The 19909-nt window shown below is 40.4% G+C and overlaps 1 protein-coding gene and 1 long non-coding RNA gene across 2 annotated transcripts in view; one reads left to right on the top strand and one right to left on the bottom strand.

Annotated features, from left to right (window-relative positions):
* LOC101859549 (transmembrane 6 superfamily member 1) overlaps positions 1–3612 on the top strand; it is a 12045-nt gene extending 8433 nt beyond the window's left edge. The window contains exons 6-8 of the mRNA XM_005092138.3: positions 278–370; positions 740–859; positions 2757–3612. Coding sequence (XP_005092195.1) covers positions 278–370; positions 740–859; positions 2757–3008 — 465 coding nt within the window. The 3' untranslated portion in view covers positions 3009–3612. The remainder of the gene's footprint in view (positions 1–277; positions 371–739; positions 860–2756) is intronic.
* The window catches only part of LOC118477210, a 19771-nt gene continuing 2580 nt past the window's right edge, over positions 2719–19909 (bottom strand). The window contains exon 2 of the long non-coding RNA XR_004858220.1: positions 2719–2976. This is a non-coding gene — a long non-coding RNA (uncharacterized LOC118477210). The remainder of the gene's footprint in view (positions 2977–19909) is intronic.

The following is a 19909-nucleotide window of genomic DNA, read 5'->3' as shown; positions in this document are numbered from 1 at the left end:
CAAAAAGTTCATGTCTCTTTAATTAGAAATTTCTGATGGTATGGGTAGTTTTTAACATGTTTTAGTAACTATGTACCTTCATTGCATGTCTTAGACGTCTTCGTATTTTATATCTTTGCCTAACTCTCTACCCTTTCTCCCCCCACCCTACATCTCTCTCTCTCTCTCTCTCTCTCTCTCTCTCTCTCTCTCTCTCTCTCTCTCTCTCTGTGAGAGAGACATGTTTGTTTTTATGTGAAAAGCAAAATTTTCTTTAAAGTCTCAATTTTTTTTTCAGGCTGTGCTTGGTGGCAATGCCAGTGCAATGAAGACATATCTTAACTTATATGATCCTTACTTAAAGGACCCTTCAAACTTTCCTAAGTTCCAGGTAAGATGATACTATAATTGATCTGGTAGTAGCTGTAGATCTACAATACTATGCAGTTGTTAGGTCTACCACTTTTTTTTATAGAGAGGAGTAAAGTGTCCTCTTCTGCCTGCCCTTGTGTTAGACTTTGACTTCTATGATTGATCATTCTCTTGTAATGGCATTTTTCTGACCCATGTTCTAAGAATCCTTGGTTTTAACTACCAGACCTACCCCTGAATTTGAATTTGACAGTGTGATGGTATGACTTCTGATCTGAGACAGTGAATGTGGAAATGAAATTTTATGTGGATCCCATTGGACACAAATATCACAAACATGAATGAGTCATGTCTTTTTCATTACGTTTCAAATGGTCTATTTTTGCAGACCTTGGCATATAGCTACATGTTCCTGGCATATTATCTCTATGCGATCTATGGCTTGGTGTATCCTGGTACACACAGAATGACTGACTGGTCCCTGATCCATGCTGGGGCTGCAGCACAGGTGAGTTGGTAGGGATAGCAGTTTGAGAGTTAGTTTAAGTGGCAGATCATTTGTGTCACGACGCGGTGGAATCAGGTGCTGGTCAATATTTGGGCATATCTGTCCCCGTGGTTTTATGCACCCCGCATAATTGAGTAAATTTGATAATTTTTTGGCATAATTTCTGATTATTTTCCTTTATCATTCTTTGTTAAAATTAATAGAATTGCATAATTTCACATTTTTGGGCTCAGTTTGCATAATTTCAGAATTTTTCTTGCATAAAACGACGGGGATAGGATATGGAGTTATTGGTATCATCTTAACTCACTCGCTGCCGGCGCGTTTGCTCAGACCAAACCGCTGCCTGCCAGCTTTTTTTTAACCTTTTTCAAAATCCAGTTACTCTGTACCTATTTATGTTAGATGTATAAAAATTGGCCAGTTTCAGAAGGAGATGTTGAGCTTTACAGAACAGAAAGAATTTTGACACTAAGTTATTTTGTTCATGTTTTATAGGTCTTCAGAAAATGACACATTTTGAAGACTAAAACTTTTTTTTGGGGCCAAACTAGCGAGTACAATATTTTTGTAGTTTTGGTGAGAGTGTTGCTCTTTCTGTCCTATAATACACACAGAAATATATAACGAAACAAAGAATACTAAATTGAAAAGTTTATGATGACTTAGGCTACACTATTTCAAGCGTCACCGCTTGAATCATTTGTCGTAGTACTAGACTCTAATACTAGATCTAGTACTAGTATTAGTACCAGCCTACTGCTGTCGACAGGTGATGTACCTCTTTCTCTCATCTCAAACTACTATCACTACCATTATTTTGCACTTCATCATCTGAATCTGAGTTCATTGACTCATGGGTTCAGAATCTCTAAAATTAAGTGCCATTTTCAATTCATATCGGCATGAGTATCAAGTTAGCGTTTGGTTGACTTCGGCTGCCGCCCACGTTAAAAACAAAACCCAGAAAAGAGACAAAGGGAACTCTTGTTATAAATATAGGCAGTACTTCAAGGGAAATCATTCTAATAAAGTGAAACTGCTCTGAGTTGTCAAAGGGATGTTACTCTAGTAATTCGGCTATGCCGTTGCCAGATATGTGTCGGCAATTAGTAGAAATAAAGAGAATAATACGCGACTGACAGGGGTGCGGTAGTGGCGGTGAGTGGTTGTTGCCTATTACCGACACAGGTAATGGCGTGAGTGAGTTATAACTTGTTCGTTTGTCTTGCTTTCAGCGAAAAAAGTAACCATCTATCTTCAATAGAAGTTGAGATATTTGCGATTGAAGGAGGTAGGGGTCGCCTGGTTTCAGAGGTAAAAATAGAGAGAAAATGGCCGCCTAAGTTTGATGAATTCCATAGCTGGAGAACCCTGGGAAACTTAAAATTTATATTTTTTGCGCCTTTAATCAATGTTTTTCCATAAAATCGACACTTTAAAGTGTTATTGAAATGACATAGAAGATGCTGAGCCAAAAAACAAATGTGAAAAAAGTGTCCAAACTGGCCAAAAAATGCCAATTTCTCAGATTTCATTAACTTGACGAGCGCCTGATTTCAACACGATGCCTCACATTTATGTAGTATGTCTTAAAAAATTCCATTTAGTGCTTGTTGAGGGTTTCTGGAGATATTCTGAGTTTGAGGCATCAAAAGTGTAGTTATGTCTTGAAGACTTAGTTGTTCTTTGTACCATGGAAATGTTTGCATTGATTTTGTGGTCCCATTTATAATGAAAATAGTGTCAAGGTTTTTGTACTTATGGCATGATCATCACATCGTCAGAAATGTTTTACTGGTATTACCTTCGGAAAGTAAGCATATTGTTTTTTGCTTTCAGTCCATAACGTCATGAAGTGCGTACCATAATTTTTGTATTTGTTTGGTTTGTAAAGGCTCAGGTGACCTACATATGGGGCTCCTGCCATCACCGCACCCAAAAAGATCTCCAGTCTCCTGTGTCTGGGCCAGAGGCTCTGTTGTTCTGGAGCATCCACCTGACTTTGCTGGTTGTACCTCAACTATTTGCTCTGTGGTGTCAAAAGGATTTCGAGAAGTTTGGGCGCTCGTACACTGTAGCACGTTGTGAATTGATTGAGGAGAGACTGTCAACACCTGTAAAAGCAAAACAGCGGAAATCAGACTAACTTTTTACTTGTTGCATTATAAACTGCTTTTTGATTGGTCACTGGAAATGCATCTTTGAAAGAAGGTTTCTGACTGGTGTTTGGGTGACTGCATGTAATGTTTAGTTAGACCTAGGCCTGATGCGCAACACGCGTGAATGCTGTAAAACACTAGACAGGCCCCTATAGGATTTAAGATTAGCCAAGTTAGCCTAATCAGCTGCGCTCGCAGAACTTATATTTTTATAATGTACTTGTTCAATGAATCACAAGAGAAATGCTTCTCTGAATGTAGAGATCTATGATTCTGATGTCGTCCATGACTTTATGGTCGGGGTGGTCGCTTGGAAGGCCATGTGACTGGACCGCCGTCTCTATGACTATGACTATCCCCAACAGTTTCCCCTTAGGCTATCTGTTCCCGACTTTTTATAGTGCATATTCTTTACATTTAGTCTGTCTTTCTCCCCCCTCCAAACGCCTTTGTATTCCTAAGCGCAGTACCGCAGTCGGGGAATCCTTCACAAAACAGTCATGTGTTGTCGCATTATCAGCCCAAAGTGACCCCCACCCCAATGGGAGGTCACTAGAATATCAAAGCAATGAAATGACTGTGTCCCTTCCTCCCTTTGCAAAGGTTCATGTTAACGCACGCTCCGTGTAAACACACGCTAAGGAGCCCTCTGGTACACCGTGCGTTTAGGGGGAGACTACTGTAATATTAATATGCTTTGGGTCGTCTTTGAAAAAAGAACCTCAAAAACTTATTGTTTTGATATTATTGGCATTGTTTTATATAACAATATACAATTAAGTAAGCTATGTCAAAATATTTTTTCATGACTCTAAATTATTTACAGATTTGCAATGCATATTATTCCAGAATTTTGCAGAATATGGTCTTATAGAAGTTTAGTGAGCCATGTATCTATTCTGTTTGTATTGCCCAGTGTTAATGTGAAATGTAGAATACCAGGACTTGTTGGTTTATTACCTGTTAGATATGAACTCCAAGCAGGGAGGGGGACATGAATTGTTAACAGTTCCATCAGTCAGGACTCGCGGGCAGTATTGCATGCAGTTTGTTCATTCCTTTCACCTTCTTGTGACTTGCCAGGTAATCGAAGCGAATTAGACCACACGCCCTCTTGATCTCATTGATCAGTACAGTGAAAACCAACACCCCACATAAAGAGAATACACGTCGGGGTAGTAATCAATTACGGACCACGAACATAAGTTGATGCTACACTTGTTGAACTGTCTAAAGCACCATCGTAAGATGCTCAAACCATGTGTCACCCCAGGTTAACCCAATATTACAATCATGAACATAAAACGTGGGGAAGACGGCCCTGGTTATCCCATCTTGATAGTACTGAACACAAAACATGGGGGGGATATTCAAGACAGTCCTGACGCCCCATTCCAAACCAAGCTCTCTTCATCCCCCCTCACCCCCCATTTCCTTCGCGTTACAGTTATCCCAGGACATAATTGTCCTCCACAATGGGGCCCTCCTTGCCCGTAGTGGGAAACGCCTGTCATTCTTTTGGCGCTCTTCTGGTTCACCACCCCGCTCACCTATTAACCCTATTACTGCTGCAAGAAAATCTACCAGTGCTGAGGGATTTTTTAGAAAATACAGTGGGTGTAGGCAAATGGCCATAACTTAATAGAATTGGGTTTTTGTCCATAATAACTATCATATATTTTTGTGTAGGGAATTGGACCAGGAATTCAATAAAAATATTCTTATACAGGTTTGCAGAAAAAAAAGTTGATTTAATTATGAATTCAATATGGCCGCCACGTGTAACAAGTACAGATCATTTTGAGATACCTCCCAGAAGCCAAGCATTGCTTCAAATTGCTTTTGTATGTTTTTTTTCATGTAGAGAATTCAATTTCCTTTCCAAATATGTATGATATGAGGCATTTACTTTAATATTTTTAAAAATGATTTTTTTGCCCCACTTCCCTAGAGATTCCAGCAAAATAATGCATTATGTAACAAGTGTAACTTGCGCCCCGAAAACAGCCACGACTCATACCACACTATATTTTGAATGGAAATTAAATCCACATTGCAGGTAAAATAGAGATTAAGATGAGTACACCAAAATTTTCAAGGTATTCTGAATAATAAAAAGGAAAGAAAACGTAGCCTACAGAATGAAAACATACACCTGCACTATCGAACGAAAACGTACAGGACCAACAGCAATAATGAAAAAAAAAAATCTTGGCGACTGAATGGTTAGTATTGTTCTTGATTTATTGCTTTTATACTACTGACCCCACATTTATCTAGAGCTTCCTCTTCTGTCCCTATCGGACTGGGTCCTGGATGAGAAAACTTATCCTCACACCTCTAATGTACTCTAAGTTCACAAACAGGACACCAGTGTCGGGGTCGTGGTTTGCGTTTCCCTGCAGGACATGTTTTACTGCAGACCACACAGTTCTTTTCTTTCTTGCCATCCAACAGAAATAGCCTGTGCACTCCTGGTTGGGTAGTTGGTGTTTGTCTGGGGGTCCCTGGTGGAGGTGCAGCTGGTACCGATGGTCTGCACTGGGCTTCGATGATGGCAAGAACGAAAGGCTGCTTGTTGAGTAGGTTCAGGCCGCGCCACTCTGTACAGTTCATAGACATTGAGGAGTGCCATGTCCAACAAGTTGAAGAAGATCTTGACCCAGTAGCAATGGGTGGCCCTTTTTGCAACATAGTGGTAGATCTTCTTGTCACTCAAATCCACCTCGTCCATATATTTATTGTAATAAAAAATCATGGTTGGCTTTCTGACCTCCTTGTGGTAAATGGTCTTAGTTTTGTTTTCGGCAGAGTGTCCTGTGCTGAGGAGAAGCACTGGTTGCCTCTGAGTTTTTTTCTCCCTAAATGCAATGCCAAGCATGTGGCCCTTCTGTTTATATCGGGTACCCCCCACTTCGAGAGTATCAGAGAGTCCCCGAGGAAGACCCACAGACATCCGGTTGACTGGACCCGTCGGTAATGTTTGGCTTTGCAGCAGGGTTTCTGCCAGGGCAGGTTTAGTATAAAACTCGTCCGTGAACAGATGATACCCTTTGTGCAGGAGTAGGGCTGCTGTCATCAACTCCATGACGACAGCATGAGCCTGGCCTTGTCGACATCGGAGGTCAAAATCCTTCCCTGCGAATAATGTGACGTGCATCACATACTCACTGACGTCGCAAAGTTCGAATTTCTTTATCCCGAATCGAGCATGGCGGTATATCCTGAGGTGTTGCTGATAAACAGTTCTCTTTTTCATCCCAATCAGTGACTCATCAATCGATACAGTCTGGCTAGGCGTGTAGTAGTGTTTGAAATCTCTATTCAAGCTGTCTAGAACGTGTTGTTGAAATCTCTATTCAGGCTGTCTAAAATGTATCACACTTTGACCCAAGGGCTTAGCGTACAAGAAACCATGCGGCGAGGCGAAACTGGAGGGCTGACTGGCAGCCTCGGTGTGCATGCGGCTCGGCTGTGCATGCAACGAAAGGCAAACGGTAGAGAAACACACCCACCCTCTCCCCTTCTATTCCCCCCCTCTCCTCTCTCTCTCTCTCTCTCTCTCTCTTTCTCTCTCTCACACACACACAAACACAAATTTTATAGGTTAACACTAATTAATGTAGAACATCCGATACATTGCTTCCAATTACATGTACTTGGGGTGAACTATCATCGTCAAAGTTCAAACGCTGATCATTTAATACCCCACCCCTTCCTTATTCAGGATGTTGCTGAACAGGAATGGGCTTCAAATCTATCCGCACTTGTACAAGTGTGGTGAGAAACTTGAAACTAAAGAAAAATACAGATCTTAGACCTTGATCTTGAATCTAGATCTATGAGTGACAAAACGCAAAAAAATGTTTTCATCAATAGGTCTTTGACTACAATGTTTGCTGGTAAAACATAAATACAGGGAATACTTGATGGCGCTAATCGGAAAGAAAACATAGATCTAGCCAATGGAAAAACAAACTGAATATGTCTCAAAAGACAAGCATGATTTTACATTGATCGAGTTTCTGTAGAGCAGGAAGTGACCAATACTTTCTGGTATTAAAGTAGAATTCTAAGTGAGCTGGGCTTCCGTTTCACTTTGGTGTGATAAACCATAAAGATGTTTTAGTTTGCTGAAAACATGTAAGAAAATACAGAATAATTGGCTTGCAGAGTAGTTAGATATCAAAGAAACTGTTGTGGCAATTATACACTGGAGATAGTAATAATATGTAATCTTTGAAAGGGAAGCATGCCAGTTTGTCACAGACCCACTTTGTCACAGGCCACCCCGCCTCGACTGTGCCCTGCATGATGGAAGTTATCACTGACACTCTCAATAAGAGTAAATGAATGATTGATTGCTGGTATGAATTGAATTTTATTTTTCTACTGTTTTCAACGAAAGAACACCCCTTGTTCAAATTTTACAGAATTTTACAGTGCTTTGATTTGCATACACAAAAGGGAAGAAATATGAACACTAGCTGAATTGATATATATATATAAAAGGGACTATCTTTACAATTACAATACCAATTTGAATGTGGAGAATAAAAAAACCAACTTAAGTTACGACTGAAGTGTTTTAAGTGTTGTAATTATGACTGTAATCAATACTTAGATCTACATATTTAAATGCAATTGTGACAAACTGGGCCTATGTCAAACTGGGCAGCCCCCTGTGAAAGGTACCGTATCGAGTACTTCTTCTTTGAATAGGCCTACTTTTTCATCAAAAACATAGTAAACTTGCGCTAGAAAGACATTTAATTAAACGAGAAAAATAACAAAATAGATAGATAAATAAATAAATTACTTACTTACTACCCATTACGCCATCTGGCGTTTAGGGCAGCAACAAAGGATCTCCAGCTCTGTCTGTTTTGGGCCATCTTGGTCAGCGTTCCCCATGAATGATTCCAGGACTTTATTTCAGACTCTACTGTGCGTCTCCAGGTCACTTTGGGTCTGCCCCTTTTGCGAGGTCCTTCGGGTGTCCAGTGGAGGGCAGTCTTCACAATAGAGTCTTGTTCTCTTCTCTGACCATGTCCAATCCATCTCCACCTCCTCCTTTTTATTATGGTTGTCATGTCCTCTTGCCTACATTTACATAACAGATCTGTGTTGGATATCTTGTTGGGCCAGAAGATTCTGAGGATTTGGCGTAAGCTGGTTGTATGAAAAGAAGATAGCTTGGCACGGTCATGATCAGTCATCCTCCAGCATTCAGCTCCATATAATAGGAGTGTGGATAGTACACAGCTGTTATACAGCTTTAACTTGGTTTGTATACTAAACTGTCCTGACTTCCAGATGTTGATCATGCTTCTGTGTACAGATCTTGCCTTGCCGAGTCTGTTCATGATGTCTTCCTTTGCTCCGCCGTCAGTTTTGATAAAATAAATAAATAAAATTAATTAATTAAAAAATCAGCAACTCACATCCATTGAAAAATGCATATATTTGTCTCCTTTATAGTTTATAGGTTCCACAATCCACTCTTATGTGCTGCCTTTGTTGATTTGGACGAGAGCTTCTTTGCCTTCCTACTCGATCCACAGTCTTGACTGTTGCTGCTGTTCTCAACCTTTTCAGGGAGATGTTGGCAATGCATGTGAGGGTTTTCTTAGACACAACGAGATCTAACTTAAAAGTGTCCACAAATCGTCTCATGATTGTAGCCAACCGAGCTCGACTGAGTTTTGAAACTGAATTTGTAAAGAAGTGAAGAGCTTCAATTGTATCATCCTCACTTGCAAACAGTTGCATATATAGATGCAGCATCCATGTATAGGTCCTTTATGCTGAGAGCTGAGGATTGTAAGCTTTATTTTATCTTCATCCGTTGCAACTACACCATCATGTGTTGTTGCAGTTTTTAAGAAATGACAAAGTTTTTATCGAAAATTGCTGATGTTTGCATTGCAGAGCAAGTCAGCGGCTTCAATCATATCCATACTCCGACCTTTGAAGTCACTGGTGGAGTTTTGTGTTGTTCTTGAATGAGCAGCATTAAAAAAAAATAAAAAATAAATGACACTTTTTATTTGTCCCAGAAGGGCACTTTGTTTTACAATGGCAAACATACATACATAATTATAAATATGTACATACATAAATACATACATGCATAAATACACACATAAATACACGCTATTACACAAATACAGAACAGTTTACAAACAATGCCACCGTCGGTCGCCACTGTGCAGCGCCCTGTATTTTGAGCTAGGGTTGTCGTGTCTTGCTCAAGGACACACTCCAGTGACCACGTATCTTCTGATCCCCGTGTCACCGACACTTGCTTGACATTGCTTGAGTCTAAACTCACTACTCACTTAGCCACTGGAGATGGAAACCTAGATTTTCTGATCATAGGAGCACCAGGTGGTCAGTGTATAGATCTACTGCAAACGCCCAAATGCCAAGTTACTTCATTGTGTTTCCAGTTGTGCCTTGGTATGCTGTCGACCCAATTCTTACATTGCTTGGGGTCAGTAGGAAAGGAATACACACTGACGTCCTTGTCCGATCCTCTTTTACTGTCATACTTTGAGGAGCATCCGTATGGAACACTTTTTTGTCATGATGGCCCTTACAGACACACACTTTTTGTCCGTCAGGAAATTCACTTTGTAGGCCTACACATTCAAAACTAATCTATCTTAGTCTTAGTATAATGTAAGAACACAATGTGAAGAAATCTTACTGTAATACTGGTACAAGAATAGGCAACTAGTACCGGTAACAAGTGCGTTGCGTTAAATGCATGCACACGCACACTAATAGGCCAACTACACACTACACACAAGGTAAGACAATAGGCCTTGCACCTAATTGAGTAATTGAGTTTCGCGCGAACAATGCGGCGAGCGAATGGCACGCGAGAACCCAGCCTCACAGATTTCTGTCAGAGAGGGCTGTTGGGACGCATGGTTTCTTGTACGCTAAGCCCAAGGGTCAAACCCCTGTTCGCCGTGTGGAATTTCGGTGGTGCTGTTATCCAAGTGCATAAACCGACAAATTAAAAGGAATCTGTCCCTTGACATGGTCTGTCCAAAAAGGGGCGTGTGAATGATTGGATTTGTTGTCCAATAGTCATTAAGGGTTTTCTTCCTCTCCATTCCTATCGCAAACAGAAGTCCAATGTACTTTTTGAAGTCGCACAACTGAATGCCTTTTTCAGGCCACAAATGATGTCTTGAATGTTTTTTTTTTCAGCCATATGTTGAACCACATCCTGACGTTCAAGAAAGTCTTTAGCATACTTATTAGTCTGTTTCACATTTTCTGTGAGCAATGTGTCGGTTACGAACAGTCCGAAGAAATGAATAGGTTCCGTCACATCATCCGGAATATTCTGTGCCTGTCCTGCATTCCGGGCAGTGAAATTCACAGGAATATCACACACTTCTGGGGGAGTCATTTCGACCCATTCTTGATTGACTTGATCATTCCATAGGTTTTCATTTACACTGTCATTGTCTATTTGAGTGTCAGCAGCACTGTCACATTCACTAGAGAAGGAGGAAAAAACGGTGGATAGATTGGGAAATTGTCTAGATCTAGACCTAGCTCTAGTTATAATTATAATCTCACAATTTTTTCAAAACCTGGCTATAAAACTAGTGAATGTATAAATTCAATTAGCTATTCGATCGTTATCTTGACTAGTAGATTTTGTAAGTAGCTCGAAACAATTTCCCAGCCTATCATCGATCACCGCATCGTCAGCTGATGGAGGTTCAACAACACGAGGAGGTGGGGTCCCACTTTCCACTTTCCTCCCTCTGGGTCGTGCTGTGCCACTTGCTTCACAATGTCCTCCATCACTGACTGCGCCCTGTCCCCAACATAGTCGTCCTAGCCGGTTCGTCCCTCGACCTGACGCTTCACAAAGCTGCAAGCCAGGCATACCCATCCGGTTACAGGGTAGTGCCCCACCTACTTCCTGCAAATTGAGAACAGTTCCCGTTTACTCAGCTTTCTGTCCGCCTTCAGTACCTCTGCGTTCCGCCCGAACACCAGTGACCTATTCTCGTCCCTCGTCAACTTCAACCTGGTGCCGACCCACCCTCCAACTGTGCTGCGGGTTTAGCTTCCAGCCCATATGACTTCAAGTGTGAAATCACACCCTCGGAGTTCACCATGGACACGTCCACCAGTATATCGTCAATATATGAGCTTTTGGCCTTTTGGATCTCTTGGGACTGGCTAAGCACTGTCTTCAGCACCTTTGTCATGATGCGAGGTGCAGAGTTCAATCCAAACCCCAACCTCGTCAAACAGTAGGTTCGGCCCTTGGATGTCACCAGCTGAAATCTCCAAAGCTCTGGGCTCACCTGAATTTGCAGGTAGGCTGCCTTCAAATCCACGATTTGAGTCTCCCCACTAACCCTTCTCCACTCACGTAGTGTCCGCGCAGACATCGATTAACTCGTTCCCCGTGTGGATTTACGCCTTTTCTTCTACGCTCATCTCTAGATATACAGCTAGAGCTCCCCACTCCAGGTACAATGGGATGAAACCGGCTTCCATGTGGTTCAGTTTTGCCACCTTCTGCAACTTAGCCTCAACGTCCCACTCCCCAGCAAACGGTTTGCGCACATTATACTTGATACTGGGGCCCATCGCCAGTTTTGACCTGCTAGCCATCACCGCAAAACCCCTAGATCTGGACTACTACAACTAGATCTAGGCATAGATTATAGGTCTAGCTTAGCCTAAGGTCTTAACGATCACGATCCCGCCTGGCCCCCACGCCACACGTCAAATGAGAGCCGAAATAGCTTGTAATGAGATGACAAGGGCTAGATCTAATCCTAGATCTAGATTCTACTCGATCTATGGTTGTGTGCAATACAGTTTCGAGCGGGAATGATGTGTGTGGGTCTTGCAGATTTGGAGCTCCGTCCACTGTCTCGACCCACCAGTCGTGTCGATCCCTGCTCAGCATAAGTCACAGCTCGGAAGGCCGGTTCAAATTTCGCGTCTCTTTTAATACCCCCTGTGCGCCTTTATTTTCTACACTCACTACACTGAGTTTCTACACTCATTTCATGTTCTTGTGGCTTGCCAGGTAATCCCAGCGAATTAGACCACACAGACATGGCCTAACACCACCCTCGTCTTGCTCATACCCGCCCCTATCCATTATCTTAGAATGAGAATATTCTGAATGTGCATAAATCGTAAGTGTTGTTCCAACTAAGTAAAAAAGAATAGCAGTCTGCGATTAAGCATTATTGTAAACAGTCGTAAGTAAGACATATGCCCCTATGGAACCGAATTACATTGGCTACTCGGTCGTAAGTCAATATACGACAGTATTCAAAGACAGTTTTCTATGTCGTCAAGTTATTACGCCTGCAAACCTCTTCAATATCTTTGCATTTTAAAAAGATAAGGCCACAAGACCCATCAAGATAGATGCGGGACATTTTACACTATCAGTTTAGGGAAAAAAACGAAAATGCAAAATTTTGAGTTATGTTTGTATGCAAAACTGCCCGCGGGCTGCAGCTCCCCTCTGCTATTGGGTTCCATTGCAATACCACTGCCTCTTTGTGAAAGGGTGGCATAATTTCTTTGTAGCCTACTTGCTCAACTTTTTTTTGTCCAGATCTTTCTCTCTCTCATGTCACAACTGTCGACTAAGGGTCAGGTCTAGCTAAAGGTACACCCTCAAAGTTCTGCAGTAAGGGGCTTATATTTATTGTGACTCATTATTGTCTGGGCGTGGACTCATTCTTGAAATTTCACAAATAATGTGCAAGGGGTCCTCCTCTCTTTTGGGGATCACTGCTGTTTGAAGATTTCATTAATTTATTAAAGAAGCAATACATCGCGTCCCAGCGGAAACATCAGAAGACAGTCTCTGCAGTGGAACCCACAAGGAGCACAAGGCAGGGGTAGGCCAAGGGAAACTTGGAGGAGATTTGTGGAAAGGGACATGAGAGAGATGAAGCTCACTTGGAACGAGCTAGGAAGGATAGCCCAGGACAGAGATAAATGGAAGGAGCTTGTATGTGGCCTATACCCTGCCAGGGGTGAAAGGCATTGATGAATATATAGCGTAGTCTGCTTGGGAACTATTGTTTTGAAATGGATTTGAAATGAAATTTATTATATAAAGAAAATTATTTGCATACCAGTATGTCAGTGTTAATAAATGCTATGTATTCTTCAAGACATACATAAATACCTTTTTAAATTGTCAACAAACATTTCTCCTTTGCCAGTGGTCCCATTTTTTTGTCATGTATGTTCAGTTGTTTTAGTACATAATCATAATATTTGTCTCTCAAGTCCACATAGCATTCAGACTACATTCTCTCCATCAAACAACTTGGCATGCAAACCCTGATTAAGAAGTCTTCATTATTATTATGGTTTACATCAAGCAGCATAACAATTGAATTGTCTCTTCTCATAGCTAGTTTGGGAATGAGAAGTGGGTACGCTAAGAATTCTGTAAATCAAGTTTAACCTTTCATTTAAGTTCTTACATTCTCATATCTACAAGACAACTGGAAAATCATCCCAGCAAGTTTTACATTTTGTTGGCCTCAGGTTTTTAAAAAATGTTTAATTTTGCAATGAATGACACCGGTGTTATCACAAACCTTTAACATCTCTGTGTAATGCATAATCTGGTGTCGGTAAATAAACTGGTTATAAACATTTTGTCCCGAGAGGAGGCCAAAAAAGCATTTCAAAGACACGATAAAGGCAAACCTCCAGTTTGTGCAAGTTACCCCCAAAGAACTTGAAAGAACTGCCACCAAAAGAAATGCCTTGCGCAGGGCTGTCCACCTTGCCAGCAGAAACAGCGATAACTACTATAGGGAGAAGCTGACTATCAGAAGAGAGGAGACATAATCCAACCTCCCCAACCATAACATTCCAGTGTCCCCACTGCAACAGACATTGTACATCCAAGATCAGATTGCACAGCTGCATGCGCGTCCACAGATGAGCGGCAGGATTTCATCATCATCTTAGGCAATGAAGGACTACCTACCTAAATATTTTATGAAAATACCAATGGGAATGAAAGGTTGCTTTTCCCAGATATTGAGGCCTTATTCAACTTTCAACTATGTTTTAATCTGAGTTATGATCTAAAAATTTATTTAAGTTTTCCATGCATCTTGTTTTTAAAAATAATTTAGTCCTTTTATGCAGTTGTGAGCACCATAAAACCTCTACTAAAACTAAAATCAATTTGCCCAGTAACATTTTGTCCTAGCATGTATTTTAGTTTTGTTTCTGGACCAAATAAACATTAATTTTGAAACTTACAAAATACACAGGTTTTTCACTACCATCTAATGCCCAGTGCTCTTTTTCACTTGTCTTGTTCAGCTAAGTTGGGAGTGTTTTGTGTAGATTCATTTGTCTTTTACCCGGTGCATTTATTAATCTGAGCTCACCCTTACAAATCCCTTTAAAGTGCAAATATGATTCCAGTATTTGAAGAAAATTCTACTTTAGTTGGAATTTACTTGACCTTATAGTGTCACTGCCACTTTTTTGTTTGTGTGCATGTTTACATTATTACTATTAGTTCTGCATTTTTCATACCGGTATTGTTTTACTCACTCTGCAGGTTTCCTATTTTTTTCTTAGAATTCTCTTCCTTCTTTTATTCATGTTGTTTTATTAAATCTTTTTTTTAGTGATTCCTAAAAGTGAATAAAGAGCTGACTCTGCCTATTTCTTTCTCCATTGATTTATACAGTACTGTATTTTTTTTTTTTTTGAATGGCTTGTGTGATCCATTATTCTTGTAATCGTCTTTGTTTCTACTTCTAGGAAGTTTTATTGTGAAGTTCACCCTTCGAAACGACATGTATATATATTTAATTTACAGGTCTGCTCATCATTATCATTTAGGCAGAATTGTTGTGGGTTTGGTTTTTTTAAATGTAATGCCATTACATTCGCAACTCTCTTGATTTTGATTTTTTAAAATTTGTTTGCCTTTCTGCTATGCCTACTGATTCCCACCCTCCTGGCATCTTAGGAAAAACAGCAAACTCTGATAGTCTACATCACTACGTCATGTGCAGCAGTCTAACTAGTCTAACTTTAAACACCTGTGCACAGAGCTTACTTGTTCAGTACATATGTACAGTATAATCCGCTTATATCGACATGTTTTGGAAAGTGGATTTGATGTCTATATAGACAAAAATGTCTAAATCTATAAATGAAAATATATAGCCAAAGAGGAAAAAAACAAGGGGAGGTCAGCAGTAAAAAGACAACACTAGAGAGAATGAACGTGAGTGAAGACGTGAAGCTAAGAATAGATCTCTAGCTCCACGAAGATGATGTAGGCTTTCACAACTACACAGTGAAACTAACAAGAGGCAGAGGGAAGGTGGGTGGAGTTACGGTACCAAGGACCGAGCAACGCAAACGTTGTTGTAGCATCCTTGTAAGGCCTGTTTATGGCCGCTTGCGGGGGAAAATGGAAAGGTGAGGCACTGACTCGCTGACCGCAGCACTTGTCAGCGACAGACTGAGAATGGGATGGGGAAGGGAAGTGAGCAGTTGGGAGTGGGGCTAGGGGGGTGATGCCTCATGTCTGTGAGGCACTGTGCTGTGTTGGAGACTACACTGTGTAGGCCCTACGTGACCTACTAAAGTGCTTAAGTCTGGTGTATCAATATAGGCTACTTCGCGGGTATGTGGACTTAATGAAGAAGTAATGCGTTGATCGTTGGCGTGGCTTTTCCCCTCATTTATGTTCATGGGCTTTGCCAGGTACCCAGGAAGCATGTCGATAAAGCAGAGTTGGCCAGAAAAAGTCAATGCAAGAGAAATTGCTTCGTGAAAATGTTGAAGGAAAAATTTCGTAATTGGAAAATATGTCGATATATCAAAATGTTGATAAATCGGCTGTTGATATAAGTGGATTATACTGTACTGCTTTGCCTTGTGAAATCATCTGTTTTGTTAAAGCCAGGAGTAAAGCAAACATTAGTTTGATAAGATGTTGGAAAAATGTTTGTGCTTTGCATGTTGGAAAAATGTTTGTGCTTTGCATTGTGGATGATGGTCTAGGCCAGTGAGAGAATTTAAAATGTGGATCATATTCAGGATTAATGGCTGACAAGATTCAAATTGACTACCACTACCTTTTTCACCATACCATTGTTTATGCCACATTCATCCTTGAACCTACTGTGTCCTTGACACCTCAAGGACAAAGGCTATCCATGGCCATATTATGAATTTTTGAGCCAGATTACCCATTTTTTATTTGTTGAGTACTAAACCAAATGCTGGTGGGTGTGCAACTCTGATATTAGTAGACACTTAGTGTAGATTTGTGACAAGAAGTCTACCTTCTTACCTACATTTATTATATATTGCAGCATGCATTTGTGAAATTATTGATATGATGCAGTGGAACCTGCTCTAATGACTGCATATCCATGACAATCACCTCTGTACAAAAAAAAAACCACTTCGTACTCTGTCCTTGTGTTTTTTCTTCATAATTACATTGTCTAATATGATCACATTTCTCATCAACATGGGCGGGTTCATGGACAGGTTTGACTATATGTATGTAACCAGTTTAGAAAGGGATCAGTGCAGTGGAAAGAGAACTTGCAAATATCATGCATGACTCTAAATTATTTTTCTTTAAATCATAAAGGCTCCGCCTTTTATGAATTTGACATTTTGTACTTTTTATGAGAAGTTTATTTAAAAGCTTTATTGAAAGGGGAGATATCTTTCTCAATTGTAATATGTTTTACTGAAAATTCTAAGTCACTACCCGTTTGCACCTCTTGTTGCAGTATTCATAAAGGAGTTGTTTGTTTTCTTAAACCAGATTAAATGCACCCCTACTTTATTTTCTATATATATATGAGGATGCCCTTTTCAAAGTTTGAATACAATTTTTTTTGTGTAATCAAGATCGAGGTTATGTTTTGTGTGAATTGTTTGCTTAAAATGCATGTCTTTTAAGAAGTCATATTACTAATGTAATGTCATCACCCGCTCATCTACACTGGTATTTTACTTATGATACCTAAGAGTTTAAAAAAGTTTTGGCTTTGAAAAAAAAAAGAATATTCAGAGAAAAAAAGCAAAAGTGCACATATGAGAGTCACTTGATACAGGATTATTCTTTTCTCTTTTGTCACCCTCAAATGTTTCCATGTTTTGTTGTGGCAGTACAGTAATGTGTCTACTACTACTATGCTCATATTACAAAAACACTCGTGGAAATTGGATTTTACCTTTTTCGCTTTTAGATGATGTCACAATTAAATTCTTGTACCTATATGAATTTTCAGCACATTAATTTATAGCCAGAGTTTTGTTCCTCTAAGATTATGAACTGAGTACTAGTAAGCACTTATTTCTATGGAACTGTCCATGTTAGGTTGAAATCTGTTGGCCTGTGACGTGACAGAGATCTCTGTTCAAACATTGAAACACCGCTAATGAAGTCTTTACCTCTTAACCCTATCCATACGTCGTGTTTTACTATTGTATCCATACGACGTGGGGAACTCTGTGCACCACTTTCCAAAGAGAAAACTTTCTCATTAATCCGATCCATACGCTTTGCATAGCAGTCTGTCAAAATGAATTTTTGAGACATACTGAAAGTTTCAAAGAGATCTTTGAACTAGAAGTATTCTAAAATGTGAAGAATACAACCCCGAGGGCACAAAATGACTCCAGTGCAGACGATAGGGTTAATGGATAAACCTGTCCCCAGGTTTTATGCACCCCACATAATTTAGCAAAATTTGATCATTTTTTGCTTAATTTCTGATTATTTTCTTTTATCATTCTTTGTTAACATTAACTGAATCGCATAATTTCACTTTTTTGGGCTCTGCATAATTTCAGAATGTTTCTTGCATGAAACGACAGGGACAGATAAACATATAATTTACAACAGAAAGCTCTTCTGCTACTACCACCTACTCCTCCCCTACACTGCTGCTACACCTTCACATCAGTGAAAGAGGCAAATGCCCAACAGCTACTGCTGCTAATACTGCTACTAGTACTACAACTACAACTACTACTACTGCTACTTCGCTACTTCTACTGCTACTACGTACTACTACTACTGGGCCCTACTACAGTCAATGCCGGCTTTAAGCACGGTCGTCGGGAGAAAGCTTAAGCGTGCTTAAAGCCGAAGCGTGCTTGAGTGCGAAGTAGACATAATCCAGAGATATATTCATGTAGAAAATTTCCCGTGCTATTTCCCTTTGTTTGTAAGTAGGCCTATAGCGGTCCCGCAAAAGTGTGCACTGTTATTTAGACACCCGGTATGGTAGGGTTTTTTTTGCTTGTTTGTTTTTGTTTTGTGGTCGAATGGGAAATGAAAACTTAATTTAGACGGCCAGTCACGATACAGCACACTAGGCCTACACACTGACTGTGCGTACCACTGCCCTCTGTGCCACTCATACCACCGCCTTCATCCCACCTCGCGCGTGATACTGATACACAATCAGGAATAATGGATAGCGAGGGTCAAAGGTGAAATCGCAGCCAGCCTCCCTTTCTCGTCTCCCCGACTCTGTATTTATTTTTTTGGGGGTTATGTTTAGCTTTGCCCTAGGCCTAGGCTAGATCCTATGTCCGCGCGCGCGGCTGTGTGCATCTGCCTTCCTCTCAGCCCGTGTGAGTGTGTGAGTCCATCACTTGCGTTCTTTGTGTTTCTCTTGACACACTCCACCGCTGCGGTGTAGACTGTGTTCGAACTTCGATGGGTCATCATGAAAATATTGACTGTCATGTAAATGAAGCGTGCTTGAAGCCGAAGTTACCGTGCTTAAAGGCGTGCAATTTATATAGCAAAAATTCGGTAAGAGCCGTTGAGCGTGCTTGAGTCCGAAACGTGTTTTAAGCCGGCGTGCTTAAAGCAGGCACGAACTGTACTATTACTACTACTACTACTACTACTACTACTACTACTACTACTACCACTACCACTACCACTACCACTACCACTACCACTACCACTGCCACTGCCACTACCACTACCACTACCACTACCACTACCACCACCAACTACTATTACTACTGTGACTATTATGACCACCCCGACTACTGTGACTATTTTGACTGCTACAACTGCTACTATTTCTACCTCTACTGCAACAGCTACAACTTTGCATCAGTCAAAAAGACTAACACCCAACAGCTACTGCATCATGACAACAACTCCCAACAGATTCAGCAATAGCTACATCTGTTGTTGGCAGCATTTCAATAAAAGTGCCTTTCCACTAATCACACATAACTGCCTGACTGTAAATAAATTAGATTCAAATGTTGCTGAAACACGTGTTGTTTTGTCTTCTATAATTTATGTTCAAGTGCTTATACATGTACATGTATATATATGATTGTTTTTCTCCTCCTGGGGAAGGCTCACATAGCTTTGTGATAATACCCTTAGTGAGCTAAAACGTTCCAATTTACCATTTTAATCTGTTGGGTGACTTACAGTGTTATGACCTTTTAAGAACAAACAGTTGTCCTTCACTTACTTGTATTGTTTTATTTCTGTCTCTACATTATCAAGGAATGTGGTGTACGGGTACATCACTTTAATTAGAATTTAGGTTGCATGAGATGAAAATATTTACTTAAAAGAGATAACAAAAAGAAAAAGTTTGGGGTAAAAGTGTAAATTCAGATGACTGGACTATTCGCATGAAAGATCAGGACGAAGTGCAAAAGATGAAGCTGATGGTAATATTGGGGGTGGGGTCAGACAAAGCAGTGAAAGAAGGAAGGGGAAAAGAGATCTGAGAAAAGAAATATGTGTGTGTGTGTGTGTGTGTGAGAGAGAGAGAGAGAGAGAGAGAGAGAGAGAGAGAGA

The sequence above is a fragment of the Aplysia californica genome, unplaced genomic scaffold, assembly GCF_000002075.1.
Source record: "Aplysia californica isolate F4 #8 unplaced genomic scaffold, AplCal3.0 scaffold00041, whole genome shotgun sequence".
In the NCBI taxonomy this organism is placed as follows: Eukaryota; Metazoa; Mollusca; class Gastropoda; order Aplysiida; family Aplysiidae; genus Aplysia; species Aplysia californica.
This window is presented reverse-complemented; position numbering and strand designations above follow the sequence as displayed.